Raw genomic sequence first — 21,149 nt, forward strand, 5'->3', positions numbered from 1 at the left:
GAGAAGGGCTGTAGGATATTTGCATGATAGAGGTCTCAAATTACAAAATGTCATCACATCTCCGGTCCCGAGATTTCATTTAACAACCTAATGCATTCTGTCCTTTGGCTGTGATTTGTAAACTGTAAGTCCAGCCTTGGAATCCTGATGTGCCCAGAGGCATGGAACTATTGGGAAACCCCAAATTCCGCTGAGCTGCCAGGGGACTCAGTGTCATGTGTGACACTACAAGCCGCAGAATACAACACGTTTGGCTAGAAAGGATTAGTTAAAGAGTTGAAGATGTCACACATGAAACGACATGGGACTACGTGATAATGAATCGCTGCTAAGAAGCAGGCAAAGATCTTGAGTCGCCAGTGGCGTAACTAAACGTAATGTCACCCCCTCCCCCGCAACGCACCATAATCCCACAGCCATTGGACCTACTCAGGGACCTGTCCAGCGTGCACTGTGTACTGTGCTGAGGGGGGCACTCCGCACCGCGTGGTCTGCGGGGGCCTTTGCTACGCACTGCGAGTCGCAACATGGCAGGTGTTACCCGCTCAATCCAGTTCTATTTTTCTTGGAATCTGGTGCTTGTAGTGCGTAATTTACAACGAGAGGAGCAAAACTAAAACTGCCATGTGACGACTTGGGATCTTTGATTGTTGCCTGGTGTTCAAGTTTACCTCACAATATATCATGTTTTTTGTCAAAGAGGTATCAAACAGTGAAATATGCAGTGCCGATGCAGATAAAAGCTTAATTACCATTTTCTAATACGAGAGAGGGGTCAGCTCTTCATCTCACGGTGTGGTCAGTCTAATCACTACCCGGCAGCACACCTGTGGAGCTGTTAGCCCCAAACAAGGCTCCCTCAGCTTGTATAAAAACGTGAATCGGTGCTCGCAGTGATAGTAGGAAGGAAGAACTGGGATTTGAAGTTCAGGGGGTGAGTTTAACAGGGGGGCTTGTCACAGCGGTGCTTCTGAAATCAAACCTTGGTTGTAACTGTTAAGGGGCTGTTTTATATGGTTTCTTTATACTAAAGTCCTGTGTATTTTTAATGCAATGGGCGATCGATTAATTCTACTTTTTAGAGGGCGGGTCAGGAATTTCTTTGGCTTGCTCTCCGAAATGAGCTGGTTCATTTCCTTGGATCCCTTCTCTTTGTCCGTAACAGAAATGGTCAGTACTTGTAATGTGCGGGTGTGGTAAAGAGGCCTAAATATTGCGAGATGGAAATGGTTGTTGCGTTTTATTTAGTGCTTCCAAAAACGCTATCGGTGTTACCAGATGGTGCCCTACCCAATCCTCCAGCACCTCAATTCAACCATGTGTCCCTGCAACTCCCATATACTTGTTTAGGTGTGTTTGTTTCAAATATACGTTCCGTGATGTATGTATGCGGAGACTTGAATATTTTTGTTACCACAAACTCTAGACGCATCGTCTTATTTTCTGTGCTTGGCTTTCTCTTTTAAATCCTTGTTATTGGGCGTTAGTTCTACAGGAGCAACGGTCGACTACGTCACCCAAAACACTTTGGATGTTGATGTTTGGTACCTAATGGCATGTCGAGCACTAATCGCCCATCTAAGCACGGCTGTGTGTGTGTGTTTTTTTTGTGGGGGGGTGGGGGCGAAGGGGGATAGGCTCCCATGATGGAAAACTTGCTTTTCAGCACTGACTGGGGCCAGTGGAATTAACTTTAATGCACTTATCGTTAATGTTATTTATATCACAAGCTCCTTAACTGTGCTAGATTGCACAAATATTTCTCGTTCCACCTATTCCTATCTGTGGGGTCCAAGGAACGCTTGTGCTGCAAGGCAGTCAAACTTTAGGTGTGGGTTTGACAGTACGGTTGTCAAACATACCTTTTGCTAACAATATTCTTACTGGAGTCAGCCCCCCCGCCCCCCTATGGCTTTTTACGAGCGGCCTCTTTCAGCCAATGGATTCAGGTATTGTCAATCGAGTCCTGACTCAATCAAGTGGCGCGTAAATCTCCCACATAATATTGGGTATATCCTTCCAATCGTCAGTGGCGTAACAAAGGCCCCTGCGGTGCGGGAAGCCGCCGAGCTCCAGCTCTCTTCCCCACCCCCTTCAGGGTGCCCCTTCGTGTTCTTTGCAGGCAGAACTTGAAAATAGAAGTGCAGGTACTCTTACCAGAGTACCTGCTTATTTCTGAGGAGTGCCAGTACTCTCTAATTTAAAGTATTACGTTTTTCTTGAAGTGCAGGTACACTCCTAAAATAAAAAGGGCCGGTACTCTTTACCGGCCCATGTAAAGCCCTGTTTGCAGGGGGGACCGAAGTTTCGTTACCCACTGCACTCCAGTGATTGTGCTGAATTGCATGGGGGGCTACTTTTCAACTATAGCTCTGAGTCCTGTCCCGTGTGATTCGCTTTATAGCGCTGTTGGAAAATGTCTCACGTTTCGGCTTTGTCTAAACCCGTTTTAATCCCGGCAGGCAAAGTGAAAATTAGCAGACCTGCCTGTTGCTTCACTTTTGTCTAACAGTGTGTTTTTTTTTTTTTTTTTTTTTTTTATTTAAAGGTTTTTAGTGTTTGAGCTGGTGTGTCCTTTTTATTGGGGGAAGAGTTGAAGAGGGGAGAAAAAAAGAACAAAAAATGAAGGACGAAATTGCTGCCACAGTCGTTTTTGTCACAAGACTGGCCAAAAAGCACGAGAAGATGAGCAAGCAGAAAATCGAGCAGTTTGCAGCCAAGCTGACGAGCATCCTGTTCGCAAAGTACAGAAACCACTGGTATCTGGAGAACCCCTCCAAAGGGCAAGCTTTCAGGTGAGCAAAAGGTGTAACACGGCGATTCTTTTGACGTATGTATTCCTTATGAGGTTCAATTTGGTGTGAAGCTTGGGCTTCGAATAATGTCTATAGTTATATCTATAACTCATAACTTCAGTTGTGAGGGTCTTATGGCTTTATAGAGCGAATCAACAATAGGACCAGGATGTGCCATGTATTCCTCAATGGAATCGGATCTATATGTACTATCGGCATATCCAGCATCCACACGCTCGCTATTTATTGCTTTCTAAATTGCGAAACGCAGAAAAAAAAATAGGCTGAATATGCGTTTCTCCCTGCATGTTTGGATTGGTCAGGCCCGACGTATCATTTGCTGTTAGTATGTAATAAGCTCCTTGTATAGGAGTGTGCACAGTGTAGTACTTGATGCAACTATTTGTAATATATTTAAACTACTTGTACATTTCATCATGGCTTCTGCCAGAACACGGGCAGAAAACGGTTTGTTTTGGTTCTGTTATGTCCAACGTTGATCCTGATTAATCTGTATGTATTTTAAGTGATTGTCGTTTCCCCCCCCCCCTTGAGATTTGCCTTTGTTCAAGTATTTTTATTTGTTGTGTTCGGCACTCTGCTGCTCTTTGGATTTGACTTTTTTTTTACTTATTTTTTAATTGACGCATCCAATGCGCATAGGTTAACGTGCCCCTTCCTGGCAAGTCATCCAAGGCTGTCAATAGACCACTATCCCACTTCCTCGAGGAGAACTGCACCATGGACCCTTCCCAATCATCAGGATTCCGCAGCAACCATAGTACCGAAACCACCTTCTTTGCTGCCCCGACATCAGAACCATACTGGACAACGGCAAAACCGTGGCTCTCATCCTCCTGGACATCTCTGCCACGTTAGACAGTCTGCCACCACATCCTACTCTCACGCCTCAGCAATTCAGGAATTTGTGACAGAGCCCTGGTCTGGGTCACCTCCTTTCTCACTGGCAGAACAGAGTCCACCTCCCCCATTCCGCTTGGAGGCCACCAAAATCCTCTGTGGCCTAGCCCAGGGTACATCCCTTAGCCCGACCCTCTTCAACGTCTACATGGCCCCACTCGCTAACTTCGCTGAATCCCAAAACATCTCATACGTTGAAGACACCCAGCTGATCCTCACTCACCAAGGACTCCGCCAAGACCAACCTCCATGAAGGCCATTGCCGAATGGATGAAGAGCAGCTGCCTCACTCAGTTCCGACAAGATGAAAGTTCTCATCTTCGGCTCCACCTCTCCGCATGGGATGACTCCTGGTGGCCTGCCACTCTCGGAGCTGCCCCGACTCTCACCGACCATGCACACAACCTAGGATTCATCTTGGACTGCTCATTATCCATGACCCAGCAAGTCAACGCCATCTCCTCCTGCTTCAACACCCTCCCCATACTCCGAAAGATCTACAAATGGATACCCACGAAACCAGAACAGTCACCCAAGCCCTCATTAGCAGCAAACTGGACTACAGCAATGCCCTCTACGCAGGAAAAATGGCCAAACTCAAGAAGAGGCTGCAAAGCATCCAGAATGCCTCCGCACACCTCTTCCTGGACAGTTTAACTTTATTTTATTTAAACCCTTATTTATCATAAGGTAGTAGACAGACCCTATCTCGGCATCATAACTTTTTCAGTATTAGAAACTAAAAATGTAACCAGTGAATGGCATAGCGGAGATGTCCTCCAGCATGATCTCTCAACCTTCCCATTTGACCCGATCCAAATTAAATTGGACATATCGTGACTTGTAATCCTAATACAGATGAACACATCATGGAGCATATACCATCCACTTGAAGATCCTAAACAACGTATGCCTAAATTGGGGTTGTTAGCAAGTAACCTGAACACATTCTGAATATTAGATTGCCCCATCCTTCCAGTTGGCTCATTTCTTATGAAAATGTTTACCAGCCCAATCCCCATTACATACACTTTCGTGTCCCCGTAAGCCTCCATTTTACGATGCTCCTGAACAATAGAATGAACCACACTTGATTACCAATTCTCTATAATTAAAGACTTTGCTACCAAGGTGGCTGTAAAGCAACGCTGAACGAGTGCAGTCCGGAGCTTTTCTGCTGTAAAAAGAATACAGCCGAATTTGGCCCCCCAGCGAATAGGGGTCAATTACCAGGCGTGACCAGGTCTCTATTTCTTTAAACACGTTGATCCAGAACCTATGCAGTTCCAGACATAGAAAATCATATGGGGCCATTTGCCAGATTCAGATCCGCAACTTAAACAACTCCCACTAGCATTTTGGAATATGCGCTTGATTTTTGCTGGTGTATAATATAGCTTCCATTTACAAAAAAAAGCCATGCGTTTAAAGTTTCCAGCTCGAATGGCATTCCCTGTAATCTGGTTATATGGCTTCCATTTTGCTCTTAATACCACCCTACCAGTAATCTTAACTCTCTCAGGTGAATAGAGAGAATCTTTCCCCTCTAAGTCGGTAGCCAAAACTCTGTACCAATTTCCGATGCCTGATAACCGAGATATATTTAAAAAAAAAAAAAGCTTTCTTTTGAGCTAAGTCCTAAATTTCAGCCGAATGACCCTCACATATGTGATGTAACAAAAAAAAAAAAATACTATATATGGCCCAGCTCAAGTGCAGACCATAGCTTGTGCTTTACGCTTGGGTGAAAATAGGGCACTATAAACCAATGCCAAATATTATTAAAATATGCAGCTATCATTTGAGGTGACTTATTCTAGTCCTCTTTGGGAGTCTAGGGATCTCTCTCGATGAAACTGTATCGACTCCGGCTGTTTTCAGCATTTTTTTTTTAAAAGTAAAAATTACTTTTGCCAGGCATAATTATCAGAGAGCGTTATTCAACTTGAAAGAACCACATCAAAGCAGTTCTTAAAACACAACCGGCATAGCCTTCCCTCTTCTGAGCCAACTGTAAATTCAAAGACTTGGTTCTTGATTTGGGGGGTGTGTGTGTGTGTGTGTGGTTTATGTGGGTGTGTGTGTTTTTTTTTTTTTTTTTTTTTTTTTTTTTTTTTTTTTTCCCTGAATCTTCATGACGTTAGCAAAGAAGAACAAGCATTTGCAATGCAATGGGTCTTGCATTTGTGAATTACTACAATTGGCATTGTAAATGATAGGTAAAACAATTTGTTTTGTAGTGTAGCAGATGTATGTGGTGTCGTGGAATTGTGCTGTAGTGGAATATTAGTGAGGTGGGATAGTGAATGAGGGAGAGACAGGAAAGAGGGAGAAGTGGAAGGGGCACATGGAGGGAAGGGGGATGGGAGAGGTGGAGCAGTGCTGCATGATGAGGTACAGTTGGGTAGCCTATGTTAGGCAGTATAGAGAGGAGATAGGTAATGTAAGGGAGGATGAGAGGGAGCAGTGGTATTGCAAGATGAGAGGTAGTAGTGGCAGTGAAATAAAGATAAGTGGGGCAGTTGGTGTGTGTGGGGAGGAGTGCAAGGAGTAATAAGTGGGAAGTGAGCAGTCTGGTAGCAATGTGAAGCTGCTGCGCTATCGCACAAAGTATTAAAATGAAGCAGGAGGAAAGGGGAGCAAAGGCTAAGCAGTGCAGGTTATATCATTTTAATACTTTAATCAATCAAGGATTTATAGAGCGCACTAATCACCCGTTAGGGTCTCAAGGCGCTGGGGGGAGGGGGAGCTACTGGTCGTAGAGCCATGTCTTGAGGTGTTTCCTGAATGTCATGAGGCCTTGGGTCCTGCGAAGGTGGAGCGATAGGGAGTTCCAGGTCTTGGTGGCTAGGTGAGAGAAGGATCTTCCTGCGGTGATGGGGGAGGGGGGGATGGAGGCGAGGGCAAGGCTGGCGGAGCAAAGATTGGGGGTGTGGAAGGGGAGTGTCGTTGAGGTAGGCTGGGCCTGTGTTGTGGAGGGACTTGTGTGCGTGGATGAGGAGGCTGCAGTACCTGGACATTTCCTTGTTACAGCGCTTGGAGCTCACTGAGACAGCTCAGGCAGCAGACTCCCTTCAAAGTGAGCAACACTACAGTGTAGAATGATAGCGAATGAAAGGGAGTGGCAAGAAAGGGAATAAAATCTGAGATAAAGGGAAACTGAGCAGAGATCATAGAGATGCACGGAAGAATGGAAAACTACATGGATATCAAATGAAATGGCTGGAAGATAGAGGGACTGAGGAAAAGAGACTAGAAACATACGAAGAAGACTGGAAAGGCGTGGCAAAGAAACAGAGGGGAGAGCAAGTAGGGGCGTATTGAAGGAAATAATGTAAAGTAGTAAGTGAAGAGGGGAATAGAAAAAGACAGAATGTAAGAGGGGAAAAAACAAATACAGAGGAGAGTAGAGAGGTGCGCAAAGTAGGAAGAATGAGAAATCTACAAAGAAGGATGTAGAGGTGACCAGAGAATTTTCAGAGGGAAACACAAAGGTTTAGATTCATGGAATAGTGAAAGTTGGAAAGTAGGTGCATTGGGAAGTAGTTGGAGGATGCAGTGCATCCCACTTAAAACACTGATCCCAGCTATACCAAGATGGCATTTGTCCGCATCTCATCTATTCTTAACCACTAGATCAATAAATATGCCCTTCTAATGCCCTGACGTTCCAAGACAATACACTTTACAAGAAAGTTACCAGTTTTGCTCCCAGTTGAGGTAATTGGCGCTAGGCTTGCCACAAAGTAAAAGATGCTTAAACACATGCAGAAAAAAGATGAATGACAATTTTGAGCTACATCCTCAATTCTGGTACATTAAACTCTATGAAATAGAACGTATTATTAAATATATCTTTCCCTTAGTTTGTGACATCTACTGAATGGTATTTTGACAGTCCCATAACAGTGCTTCAGAGGTGAAGCAGGTCTTTGTAATTTGTTTATCTGTGAAGCATCAGTCATTCTTCATTAAATCATTGGCAGTGCCACCTAAAGGGAGTTATGTCTGTAATGAACGCTTAAGGAAAAAATCGCTTGAATTAAAAGTTTGTTACTTTTCTCCCAGGAAGGGACCCATTCTGTTGCCCATGTATCGCTGCTGAGGAAATCCTTATTGACACAAGCTTTGCAAAAAGCTTGTAGTAGCTATTTAAGAGACTTAGGGGATGATATGAATTCAGATCGTCCGCCAGTTGGTGTGTGTATATTTATTTTTAAAGGACGCGGACAACCACTGACTCCGTAAACTAGCTAGGTTCGGGGCTCACCTGCAAGATTTGATTGAAAAGCAGAACCAAAAATGAAGCAAGTTTTGTGAAAAAACCTTGTAGATTTCCACTGGTAGTCCATCCTTTCCACTGGCATTTGCTTTCAGCTTAGCTGAAGAGTCCCAGGGACAGGTGCTCTTATCATGCCAGGCGCTAAACACGTGTAGTTTCTCCCGAACCCGTGCCTATACGGGCTGCCTCCGCAGCGCCAGGGATCCCTTATGCCTGAGATAATTTATGCATTATTCACAAGTCTTGTTCCGCAGGCCGAAGGTTGTCTCGTCAATTGCCCGCCCATTAGTCACTTGAAATAATTCACACTTTAATCTCCCATGGCAAGGGGCACTACACGTAAGAGTAATCTGGGTCTCTTACAGCTCATGCCCCTGGGATAAAACGTGTAATATAAGAAACGTTTGCTCCAAGCAGGTAACTGCTGCCAAGGCAGTGGTTAGCAAGCTGTGCTTCATGTCCAAGTAATGCCCTTGGTGAATCCATCTGAGCAACACTAAGAAAAATAGTAATAGACGAAGCTCGTTCTGCGCTGCAGACACTCACCACGGAGGTCCTGCTCTCTAAGCAGGAGCAGCATCAGTTGCAACCCATCAATTAGGGTGGAGAGGCCACCTCCCCCCCTTTGCCCCTTATGAAGTGTCTGTCAGGCTGAGCAAAGGTCACCCTGACAGACACTCTTCAGGTTCAGATCGTGCCTCTCTGAGCCTCAGCGTTGCCATTCCTCTCGCCACTGCTGCCCTCCGATGACTTAGCCATGGAGCATGACAGGAGCTCTGTACATGGCTGGACTGCCCTGGCCAGAAAGAAAATTGGGTGGTTATTGCAGTGACCGCAGGAGGTTTAAGGAATATGGGAGGAGGGCAGGGGGTTGATGGTATTATAACATTATCCAGATATACATTAATGGGCTTATTATAAAGTCATTAACAGGACCCGATTGAGACCCTGTGGGATGGACACACTTCTCTTTGCATGATATTGTCAGGCAGCTCTATGCTGCACCCGTTGGAATATTGGCAGCTTGGGCCTACGTCCATGCTCAAGGCCAGCCCTGGATGTCCAATGTGGATCCATGCTAAGTTTTCAGGCCTAACATTGACTTTTAGATTAAATGTATTGAATGTAGTTGTCTGAAAAAATAGCATGGATGCAGTCTTTCTGTACTGGGATTAATGTATATATTGCAGTGGTTGTATGGCTCCTGCCTCGTGCAGGCATGCACTCTGTTATAGGAGGTCAGGGGCAGATGGGATAATGTGTGGGCGGAGGACCCTGCTACATCCCCTCTGATGGAGGGTATGGGATTCCCTGGTACAATTTCACGTGGACTGTGCATTGAACTATGTACTATATAATGCATCCAGACCTAATACTGGGTGGGATGGTGCCTGTGGACACATTCAGTGTTTTCAACCACTCCACCTGACCTAGCAAAAGTCTACTTTGCTATCCTACCTATTTTGTGGTATTCTCCTCCTCGTTCACGTTTGAAAACTCCAATTGCCACTATTTAGAGTAAGCTAGATTCGTGAATAAACATTTTATTTTTCCCCTTAAATGCCAATCTAGTAACCTGTACTTAATGTAAGGCATACGTTTATGCTATGTATGTCATTAATAGCCACTGCAAAACTTTTTGGAATGTGTTTGAACCTTTTTTTTTTTTTTCGTTCCAATAGGTGCATCCGGATTAACAAGCAGCAGTCGTCTGATTTGATGTTGGAGAGGGCGTGTTCTGAGTGCAGTGTTAAATTCAGTGACTTGGGCTTGCCAGCAGAGATGACCATATGGGTTGATCCGTTTGAGGTGTCCTGCAGGTGGGTTCTAATTGAGTTGATCATGTTTGCCTGTCTGCGTTGGCATAGAAAGCATGTTCTTAGGGCCAATACTGCATGGCTTTTCTAACAAGAAGTAGATGGCTTTAAGACTTAATTGGAAAAAATGTCAGTCCTTTTTGCCTGTTTGTGGTAAGAATATGCTGTGCATTCTGACACTTTCTTGCGGAAAGACCAGATTTCAATGTGACTCCACTCTTGGAGAGATGGGGGGGGGGGGGGTGGGGAGGGTATCTGAGTCTCATTATGTCATATGGTATCATGTTGGAGATTACAACTTTTAGAGACCCTGAATTAGGCTACAGATAAGGACCGAAGTGGTCTGCGGTCCATATTTTGCCTGTGCTCTACTGCTTGCACTGTTCTTAACTTGTGGTGCTCTCCATGCAGGGTTGCTTTAATTGTTGATGGACTTGGCTTTGCTGGTGGAAAGATGGGAGGCAGTCCAACCTTCTCTGTATCTCTGCTTTTCATTTAAAGATTGTATGCTCAAGGGGTTTTGGTGGCTAGAGGTCTGTCGAAGGGAGAATTAATGTGGTCTGTAATGGTCACCTAAATGGATGAAACTTTGACCGATGTCTTGACTTGTTTAGAAGTAAATTAGTTACTCTATTATATATTGTTGAATTGGAAGGCTGCCCTTTGTGTACAAAATGCATTATGGAGATCCTTCAACGTTGTGTGGAGTTTTCTGGTCCTACGTAGAATCTCCTGACAAACTGTTTTCAAAAGTGCACCAAGATGTATTGTGCCCACCTGTTTGGTGGTTGCAGGCATGGGTTGATCAACGGACTTCCTCTGTTGCAGACATCTGCGTCCTTTTGCAGCATGCATTCATGAACTATTCAATCTGGTGCATAGAAATGCTGTATCAGTAACTTGAAACATTCTAGAGCTGAGAATAGCTGTATGTGGCCTGTAAAATATCTTGTTGGTAGGTGTACTATGCATTCCTGTAAGCACTAGAACACTACTCTGTTGCATTCTTCACTGATAACATCTCCAATAATGAATGTGCCTCACCGGTAAGGGGATGTTGTCAGCAGTTAATGAACGTGTGCTCCTCTTGAAGTTGCTGCTATAATGGTCCGTTTTATTTACACACTGACTACATTCCGTAGATTCCATGGCTTAGTCCTTTGGCTGTTCCCTGAGCACCCATGTATTAACCCTACCACGCCATAATTATTACACCCACGTTCATTATGTAGCCTATGCCCTTTACTTGCACAAGACTATCTTCATAACCCATGTATGTCTCTCCAGTTCCTGAACATAACATGCCTTCTGCCGAAAGAAGGCAGTTTAACCTAGGAGTGTATTGTTGCATAACTCCCTTGGTTATATAACCAGTTTGTGTTGTGTATTGTAGGTATGGTGAGAAAAGTCGGCCTTTCACAGTTGCGCATTTTGATGGGAGTGTAAGCAATGAATTCTCAAAGTTTGAGATTTCCAGGTGCATCAGTGTTGCTGTTGACAAATCCACCTTTGATTATTCTGCAATCTCCTCGGATGAAGAAACCTCCATCAAGGAGCCAAAAACCATCCCAACGGTCAGCAACCCAAATAGCATCTACCAGGTATGGTATGCATCAGGAAAAGCGTTGTGTGGTGTGTTTTTTTTTTTTTTTTTTTTTTTTTTCTCCCCCCTTCCCTCTGCATCTTCAGTATATCAAAATTCAATATGATCTAGAGATTTAGTCATGATTGTCAATGATCAAGGGCTTCTCTATTGTGGGGCATTCTTGTATTACTTCAAAAGCTGCATACTCGAGCAGCTAATAATTTAGAAATGGGCACAATTATGAGGGTAAGGTAATGGGAACAGGTCTAGCTTAAATATGTTGCACTCTGAAAGGCATACCACTCAGGGGAACACAATTCTTACCTCTGGTGTACTGGGAGTGGGAAAAGACAAAGCATCTGCTTGCGCTGGTGTGATGGGAATGTGGCACAATCCAATAGATGTTAAGGATAAGCGCCTTATGCATCAGGAAGTGTCTTAAACCAGATCTAGTTATTCAGTGGAACCTGTGGATGAATTATAACTGACAATGTGTTATGAGGTAAATTAACAGATGTGGCAGCTGCAATACTCTAATCCACCCTGGATGAGATGGCTTCCTGGCTCACCAGTCTTCTCCCTTCACTCTGGGCGAGCAAATAGTTTTCCTTCACCTCTTCAAAAGTAACAACGATTTTTGTTGACATGGGACAGAAGGGGGAAAATCCAGGGCAGTGTCATGACCACGCTTACTGGTGCAGGGCTGGGTGGATGTTTTATGCAGCTGCAGTTTAAATTTAACCCACTATTTCTATAGCGTAGTACTTTATTTTCAGACCACACACCTCAAACAGAACGCAGCGAACCTTGCTCCCAGTTTCCAAGTTGGGCTAACACCTAACAATTTGGTTAAATGAAGTCACTTTATGCCAGACCAACACATAAGCGTTCTGCCTCCAAAAAAGCCCATTGTGATAGTTCCAGAGTTTAGTGACATAAACATTTTTGGTCCTAGTAGCAAGAGCAAGGAGTGGGAGAAGCAAGTTGCTGCAAAACGGAGTTCTGTTCCAATAATTCCTTTAGAACCAACTTCACTCAGGTACTCGTAAAGCAGTCTCTCAAACAGAGCACCCAAGTGCTAGCTCAACACTGAACCTCACTCACCAGCTACAAATGACAACCAAAACATCTAGCATAAGAAACAAAAAAAAAACTTAGTGAAAACAAGTTAACCTGGGTGACATGGCAAAAAAGAGCCCAATTTTCAGACCTTTGCTTAAAAGCTGCCTTAACCATGAATCTGAGAGAACTGGTAAGTTGGCCTTGGATCCCAATGCAAAATGTTTTACCTCCTGTGAATTGCATCCTAAGAGTGGAAGTTTGTAATATATTCTTTTTAGAAGTTCTAAGAGCCCTTTGGATTCTGTAATGCAAGAAACCGTGATAGATGTTTGGGGCCTGCAGCATGGAAGACCTGGAAACAGGAACCAAGGATTTAAAAATTACCCCTTTGTGAAAAGGTAACCAGTGCAGTTCTCCCCACCCATGAGAGGCAGGGCATTTCAGTGGAAGTTTGAACAAGTCTTGCAGCAGAATTGTGGTGTATCTTTTTTATTTATTTATTTAATTGTTTACCACTTGAAGCCTTTCAACCACTGCAAGCCTTTTTAGAAGCTGCTTAGACTTGCCTAAATGGAGGCAAGTGCATTAGCCTCATGTAGAGGTTTTTAGTTTTAAAGCTACAGGTTTCCTTGCAGCCACAGAAAGAAAGCCAAAGACTGAGTTATTTGATCCTGGAGAAGCGAGTACCCACTACTGTTAGACCTTGAGGCCAAAAGGGCAAAGCATTATCCGGTTGTACTCCTAAATTTATGACCACTTCTACCAGAGGTGGAGGAGACAGTTTCGGGCTTCTTTTGGGGTAAACCTATTTTTCCAAAGTAGAAATATTTGTTTATCTGCATCACATTTCAGATGATTACTTTGCATGTAGTGGAAAATAATGGTAAAACAAATCTTGAAGTTTTCTTCTGAACCATAAGAATTTTTGTCCAGGGCTAAAATTTGGGTATCATCCACATAAGGAGTGGTCGAAATGCCACAGGAGTCAGGTGCCAACAGAGCCTTATATTGAGCTTCAGTAGAGAATGACTGAGCAATGAGCCCTGCAGAACACTGTTTTTGTTTCCTCTCCTGAAGTGGACTACCAGATTGACACTAGTCTCCTGTCTGCTAGAAGGAACTTGACCGGAGACCAAGCCTTGCCAATACTACTAATTTCAGAAAGATGCTGAAGGAGTATAATATAAAATTACATTTAAAAGGTTAGCATGCAACTGAAGTAAGACATTGCCAGACTTTAACAGATTGGTAGTTGTAAGGAAATGCCTCCTTGGCATGGTTACCCCCTGACTTTTTGCCTTTGCTGATGCTATGTTTTGAATTGAAAGTGTGCTGAGGCCTGCTAACCAGGCCCCAGTACCAGTGTTCTTTCCCTAACCTGTACTTTTGTTCACACAATTGGCACACCCTGGCATCCAGGTAAGTCCCTTATAACTGGTACCAAGGGCCCTGATGCCAGGGAAGGTCTCTAAGGGCTGCAGCATATCTTATGCCACCCTGGGGACCCCTCACTCAGCACAGACACACTGCTTACCAGCTTGTGTGTGCTGGTGAGGACAAAACGAGTAAGTCGACATGGCACTCCCCTCAGGGTGCCATGCCAACCTCACACTGCTTATGCAGTATAGATAAGTCTCCCTCTAGCAGGCCTTACAGCCCTAAGGCAGGGTGCACTATACCATGGGTGAGGGCACCAGTGCATGAGCACTGTGCCCCTACAGTGTCTAAACAAAACCTTAGACATTGTAAGTGCAGGGTAGCCATAAGAGTATATGGTCTGGGAGTCTGTCAAACACGAACTCCACAGCCCCATAATGGCTACACTGAAAACTGGGAAGTTTGGTATCAAACTTCTCAGCACAATAAATGCACACTGATGCCAGTGTACATTTTATTGTAAAATACACCCCAGAGGGCACCTTAGAGGTGCACCCTGAAACTTTAACCAACTACCCGTGTAGGCTGACTGGTTCTAGCAGCCTGCCACACTCGAAACATGTTGCTGGCCACATGGGGAGAGTGCCTTTGTCACTCTGTGGCTAGTAACAAAGCCTGCACTGGGTGGAGATGCTATCACCTCCCCCAGGCAGGAGCTGTAACACCTGGCGGTGAGCCTCAAAGGCTCACCCCCTTAGTTCCAGCACCACAGGGCATTCCAGCTAGTGGAGTTACCCGCCCCCTCCGGCCACGGCCCCACTTTTGGCGGCAAGGTCGGAGGAGATAATGAGAAAAACAAGGAGGAGTCACTGACCAGTCAGGACAGCCCCTAAGGCAACCTGAGCTGAAGTGACTCTGACTTTTAGGAATCCTCCATCTTGCAGATGGAGGATTCCCCCCAATAGGGATAGGAATGTGACCCCCCCTCCCCTTGGGAGGAGGCACAAAGAGGGTGTAGCCACCCTCAGGGCTAGTAGCCATTGGCTACTGCCCTCCCTGACCTAAACACACCCCTAAATTCTGTATTTAGGGGCTCCCCAGAACCTAGGAAATCAGATTCCTGCAACCTAAGAAGAAGACTGCTGAGCTGAAAAACCCTGCAGAGAAGACGGAGACACCAACTGCTTTGGCCCCAGCCCTACCGGCCTGTCTCCCCCCCCCCTTCGGAAGAAAACTGCTCCAGCGACGCTTTCCCCAGGACCAGCGACCTCTGAATCCTCAGAGGACTGCCCTGCTCTAAAAGGACCAAGAAACTCCTGAGAACAGCGGCCCTGTTCAACAAAGACTGCAACTTTGTTTCCAGAGGAGCAGCTTTAAAGATCCTGCAATCCCCGCCAGAAGCGTGAGACTTGCAACACTGCACCCGGCAACCCCGACTCAACTGGTGGAGAAACAACGCTACAGGGAGGACCCACCCCCCCCCCCCCCGGCGACTCAGAGACTGTGAGTAACCAAAGTTGTCGACCCTGAGCCCCCACAGCGATGCCTGCAGAGGGAATCCCGAGGCTCCCCCTGACCCCGACTGCCTGACTCTAAAATCCCGATGCCTGAAAAGACCCTGCACCTGCAGCCCCCAGGACCTGAAGGATCGGAACTCCAGTGCAAGAGTGACCCCCTGGAGGCCCTCTCCCTTGCCTAGGTGGTGGCTACCCCGAGGAGCCCCCCTCCCTTGCCTGCCTGCATCGCTGAAGAGACCCCTTGGTCTCCCATTGAAAACCCGACGCGTGTTTGCACACTGCACCCGGCCGCCCCCGTGCTGCTGAGGGTGTACTTTCTGTGCTGACCTGTGTCCCCCCTTCCCTAATCAGGAATTGATTATGTGCAGCATAGTTTAAAAAAAAAAAAAAAAAAAAAATAGCCATAAGAAAAATTAAGGTTGGAGCACGACAATGAACAATTCTTAGTGTCCTGTTTTTGCCTGAACTTGAATGCACACCCCACGGAATACTAAGCCCAAAATTACAAACGTACACAATGGAGTTGAGACCTATGTAGCAGCATCTAACGTGGAGATCTGCTTAAGGAGGTCTTGTAGAAGTAAACCATGTATTAGTAAAATTAGTTCAGGCAATTTTTCAGGCACGTGTGTGTGTGTGTGTGTGTGTGTGTGTGTGTGTGTGTGTGTGTGTGTGTGTGTGTATATAATATATTCTAAACTAATAGACCATAAACACCAAAAAGAAAACCTTACCTTAAAATTAGTTGTTCAGGCACAATTGTTTAGACAGTAGTTATTCAGTACTTGGTTGTAGAGACTTTAGTTGTTTAGCAGTAGTTGTTTAGGACCTAGTTGTTCTGTCACATATTCACTGTGGGCTGTTGATACTGCCTGTTACAGGAGTCCCTGTCCATTATAAACAATGGACTACAGTACAGGCAGATTAACACTGCTAATTTTCAGTACAATGCCTTTGGTTCAGACCAACATGTGGGTGGTGCTGCTGTGCCTCCTGGTAAATTCTCACAGGCCTGGCTTGACAGCACAGCTAAACAATGAAACTGTTGGGGAAGGGGCCGGGGGGGGTTGTCAAAAGATGTAACCAAATCCCATGCCTACCATGCCAGCTTAAAAAAATAAATCAATTGGAGACAGTTTTTTCAATAGACTGTAAAAGGTTAATAACCATCCATCATCTAAGGTCTTTTGGCTTGACATGCTTTTTGCAATGAATACCTCTGGCCTGTGTCCATTTAAAAAATAAATTTAAAAAAACTTCAGGTATAGCTTTAATAAATCTAGCCTACAGCTTCGATCTTTGGCTTGCGACCATAGCCAACCCAGGCATTCTGCATTGAGGATAATCTGTGCAATATAGACACTTTCAGTTGAAGCACGTAATTTCTGATTAATCCAATCGAGCAGAAGATGGACATTTAAGTGGAACCCAAGCCCCTCTTCATAAGTGCTTCTTGAAGCTTTCTTTTTTCTGTTGATCATACAAGGTCTGGAAAAGGGTAAACTGTCAAAACAAATCCGAAAACTAGTAACGTTCATTGAGGTGAATTGTTGCAATGGTGATCTATAAAACTACCTGCAAGATCAAATCTCAATGAGGTGTATACAATTCTATGAATTCAGTGACGTGTAAACATATTGCCTATCTTTTCTGTGCTGTAAACTTGATGTGAGATTCTCCAGTAAATATTTATCAGTGAGCCCTCTTACTTCAACCTTTTTAGAAGTGTGCTTCCCTTCCACAATATGGAAGCCTTTATCTTACTTTGTGGGAGAACTGGGTAAGGAGTGCACAATGACCCTCAACCAGAAGTCTGCCACTACCAGATGTGGCACAGCAGGACGTCAAAAGTAAAGTTTGCTTTGAACTAGCAACAGGTGTAAAAGCCTTCATTTGGCAAGCTGGCTGCAATAATATTCAATTTAGTTTATGCTTCTAAAGCCTAGCTTTATAGGTTATTTTGGGGCACTAATATTAAATGCAATAACTGGAGATTAAGAAGTGAGCCAGCGTTGCTTAATTAGCCACTAAATGGTAGATTGGATGTAGGTTTAATTGGGGCTTAAGTTGTACATTACGAGAAGAACAAAAGGTCCATAGGATAAATTGCTGTGGTAGGTCCCACAGCAACGTTGACTTTAATAGCTACATATTGCAGAAAGGGCGGTCCTCCTGCTGGGCACTTCATTCATGGTAATGATGAAAGTGAATGTGGTTTTCTGGATTCCTGTTCAGAGAACAAATGTGTGTGTGTGTGTGTGTGTGTGTGTGTGTGTGTGTGTATATATATATATATATATATATATATATATCAGCATCTGTTTTTCCTCCTTTCAAATGGAACTCAGCCAACCTTTTATTTTTAAATTCTTTTAGTGGTGAGCAGAGTTAATTGGCCTTGCACTTAATACAGGAATAGATCAGCATCATAGCATAACTATTACTCTTGTGTGTGGTTCCCTTTCAAAGTTTTTGATGCAAGTTTGGGTGATTTTTGTCGTCACCAGACATCCCTTCTCCAGACCCTGGCTCCACCTAGGTCACTAGTAGTTTGAATCCAAAAGCCATGTTTACTTGGTAGCGTAAAGTAACTTTGGCTTCTGAAACTTATTAATTCTGGTTTTTAAGTGCTTTACATAATTCTTATTAAGAACATATGCAAGATGTTTTCAGAAATAAAACTGGGGGAGTAACCTACTGTTTGAGGGTTGGTAGTTCAGCAAGCTTGAAACCACGAAGGGCAGGACAGACCTGCTGTGGAGATTCAAATGTCAAACAGAATTTCATTGATAGCAAACTCGACAACTATGAAGTGTGGCAGTAGTTGGGAAGTATTTATTTTGTAGTGTTTGCCTTTGGGGAGTTTTCAATTCTGGGGAAGCCTCCACCAATGTATCTCTTGAACAGGTGTTATCTTTAACCCTTTTTGGAATGACATGTCATGGAATGCTGCTGTTTAGGGCAGCAGGATGACCAGGGCAGATCTGGCGAAGTTTTGCCTTTGATATGGAGTTTCATTTTAGCAAAGTTGAAGTAACTTTGAAATAAGACTACTTATGCACTTGAGTCTGTCAGTGAAGCTTTCTTTAGTGTGTAACGGACCTCCTGTTGGATGTATTAATTTGACTTACTTTACTAATTGTTTTTTTTTTTTTTTTTTTTTTTTAATCTTTTTCCTTTCAGTCCTGTGATTACAGCCACCACACTAGTCCTGGGTGGTCCCAGTTTTCTCGCAAGAAGGTCCATCCTAATGATGCCTACCACCCTCACAAACTGGGCTTCTATCCTCCTGCCAAAGGCTTCAAACCATACCGCCCCTCTGCTGCATTTGCTGGTCCCCGGGTGGACCGCTATCACTGGGTGAACACTAAACGCTGAGGACGCACAAAATAAATATTTTAAAATGTTTTTAATCTATAAAAAAATAGCACTTTTCATATCAACGTTCACTTAAATATTTAAAACCTAGATTATAATACTTATTAACGTTTATGTGTTTGTATTAACCAACTTGTGTGGTTGACGATGAAAAAAAAATAAATTGCATATTTTTATCTTCATTTGGTTCATTATCTGGTTTCCTATAGTGATTTTATAATTAAATTTTATTGAACTAATCTTTCTTCAAGGGTCTTCCTGTGTCTTTCTGCCAAGCTAGTCAGTTTGTGGCCTAACACAATAAATAGAATGAGTGTACTAATTGGCTCGCATTCTAAGAAATATTACAACAGTGGAAAGATAAAACACCATGTTGCCACAGTGCAACAGAACCGTTTGTCTTGGTGAATTCACGTTACAATGTTAAGTAGGAAATAAGTTCTTGGAGTACAGGTATATTGTATGTACCCTTGTCCTACCCTTCTCCCCCCCCCCAATTGATGTAGGTCAAGATTCTCCATGGGTGAGGAGGGGCGGAGGGGGGAATAAGTACTTGGAATAAAACAGAGCAACTGAATTATTAGGATGTATGGGTGTATCTTTGTTAGGAGAAAATGGAATAAGCAAATCGGATGACAGGTGCTGAAAATTCAAATGGGACAATTTACTGCTTGAAAAAATAAAATGGTATGGCACATTTTAGCTTTAAAGTATGTCTCATGATAAACTGACTTTTCGCTCTTACATTAAACACAACAAATAAGATAATATTCCCATTGTTGGATTTCTTATGGTACACTGGTGCAAATTTTACAACTTGTATTCCTTGCTATATACTTATTTAGATTTTAGTGCGAGGACGAAGGGCTTTTGGCCAAACTATATGCCCACATGTCTCAGACCTACAAAAAAATTAACAGAATGGGGGGCTTTAATGCAACATGTGCTAATAAAGGAAAGGCTCCTGGTCTGCATGGCTTTCCATAGTGGCAACCAATTGTTAGCATGTACGAAGTACATGCTATCTAAACAGTTTAGGAATGTGGTAAAAAAATAAATTATGGTTCTCCATATTCCGAATGGAATCCATGCACAGTGCTCTACTCATTGGGTTCTTTCCCCCACCCCCTCAATTTTTAGACCCAATGATACTTAATAAATTTGTCAGATGGGTAGCAGCCTTTCTGCCTAAGTAAGGCTCATTCCAGAGTTGTTGAAAGAGAAAACGCCAAGGTATTAGTAGACTTTGTACAGGATTGAGTCACAACTTCAGTGACGAGTCCCTGGTGATATTCTAAATGCCAGGGAGGCTTTTGACAGCGTGGAAGTGTTTGTAGTTGGGAGTATGGCCAATTTGCAGTGGTACTGTAGGGAGAGCCTATGGCTAGAGCACTTATGATGGTAAAGCTAACAGAACATCTATTCCGGAGAAAGGAACCATGTGGTTGCCACTCTTCACAAATCTATTTAAATATGGCGGTGAAGGAGTTAAGACATACCATGGATTAGCTCTAGTTCAAAAGTACAAATTAACTCTTTTGCAGATGACCAGTTTCTTATGATAACCAGCAACAAATAGACCAATGCTCAGAATCGTTCAACTTAATGAAATGTAGTAATTTTAAGGTTATAACATTGAACACAGTCTATGTAGCTAGAGAATTATTGGGCTGAAGACATGTTTTATTAACTTGATTGTTTAGGGATTCAAACTTCATGGCTTGGGAAATTAAATTACCTTAACTACGTGGACTGACCAAGAAGGATATGACTGGATTGGTGGGATGGAGTGTGAGGGATAAGATTACTACTATTCATTTGTATCTTAATGCTACGTTTTCAATAAAATCCACCTACTTATTCTTTACTCTTGTGTGGACCATTTATTTGATTTGGAACAAACCACTTTTCAAATGAGTCTCCCTAAAACTGGTGGATTTGGCTGTTCCAGCAATGGAAGTCCAATTGAACTAGTATCTTAATTGAATTTATCAATTGAGGCCACATTTTTAGATTTGTTTTTTTACATAAACTATAACTTTCTAAGTAAACTATTAAACTAAAAGCATAACACACTTTAGCCAATAACTGAGAGAGAACATCCAAAATATCACATTCCAGGTAGAGCATACTGATCACTATTTTCAAAGCATAAATGTTGCTGTTGAACTTGCCAGACACTGATAAATGAATATCCTGTAGTCATGAGATGACACGGGCAGGGTGTCATGGCCTAAATACTAGTTTTTATTTTGAATTGGCAATAAAAAAATAAGGGTTTCCTGAAACTTGCAAAAAACAAATTAAATCCTTTCTGTTAAGAATTCATCACTTAACCACACTTTCCTATTACCAAAACTAGATCTTGCCAGTAAACATTACTCAAGAGCTTCCAACTGCTGTAAGGCTTGAGCA

At 43.4% G+C, this 21,149-nt stretch overlaps 1 protein-coding gene across 1 annotated transcript; it reads left to right on the forward strand.

The window, feature by feature from the left end:
• The first annotated feature begins 903 nt into the window (after nt 1-903).
• Nucleotides 904-19,457, forward strand: BTG4 (BTG anti-proliferation factor 4). Its single transcript, XM_069221352.1, has 5 exons — nt 904-934; nt 2,549-2,795; nt 9,681-9,818; nt 11,209-11,416; nt 18,540-19,457. The coding sequence occupies exons 2-5, from the start codon at nt 2,623-2,625 to the stop codon at nt 18,732-18,734; spliced, it is 714 nt and encodes a 237-aa protein (XP_069077453.1). The 5' UTR covers nt 904-934; nt 2,549-2,622; the 3' UTR covers nt 18,735-19,457.
• The last annotated feature ends 1,692 nt before the right edge of the window (nt 19,458-21,149 follow it).

The sequence above is a fragment of the Pleurodeles waltl genome, chromosome 3_1, assembly GCF_031143425.1.
Source record: "Pleurodeles waltl isolate 20211129_DDA chromosome 3_1, aPleWal1.hap1.20221129, whole genome shotgun sequence".
NCBI classification, from domain to species: domain Eukaryota; kingdom Metazoa; phylum Chordata; class Amphibia; order Caudata; family Salamandridae; genus Pleurodeles; species Pleurodeles waltl.

Excerpts from the sequence above, each read along its gene's own strand:
- BTG4 (XM_069221352.1), top strand. The coding sequence starts at position 2,623 with ATGAAGGACGAAATTGCTGCCACAGTCGTTTTTGTCACAAGACTGGCC. Across the intron at positions 2,796-9,680 it reads TCCAAAGGGCAAGCTTTCAG|GTGCATCCGGATTAACAAGC; the intron begins GTGAGCAAAAGG and ends TCGTTCCAATAG. Across the intron at positions 11,417-18,539 it reads ACCCAAATAGCATCTACCAG|TCCTGTGATTACAGCCACCA; the intron begins GTATGGTATGCA and ends TTTTCCTTTCAG.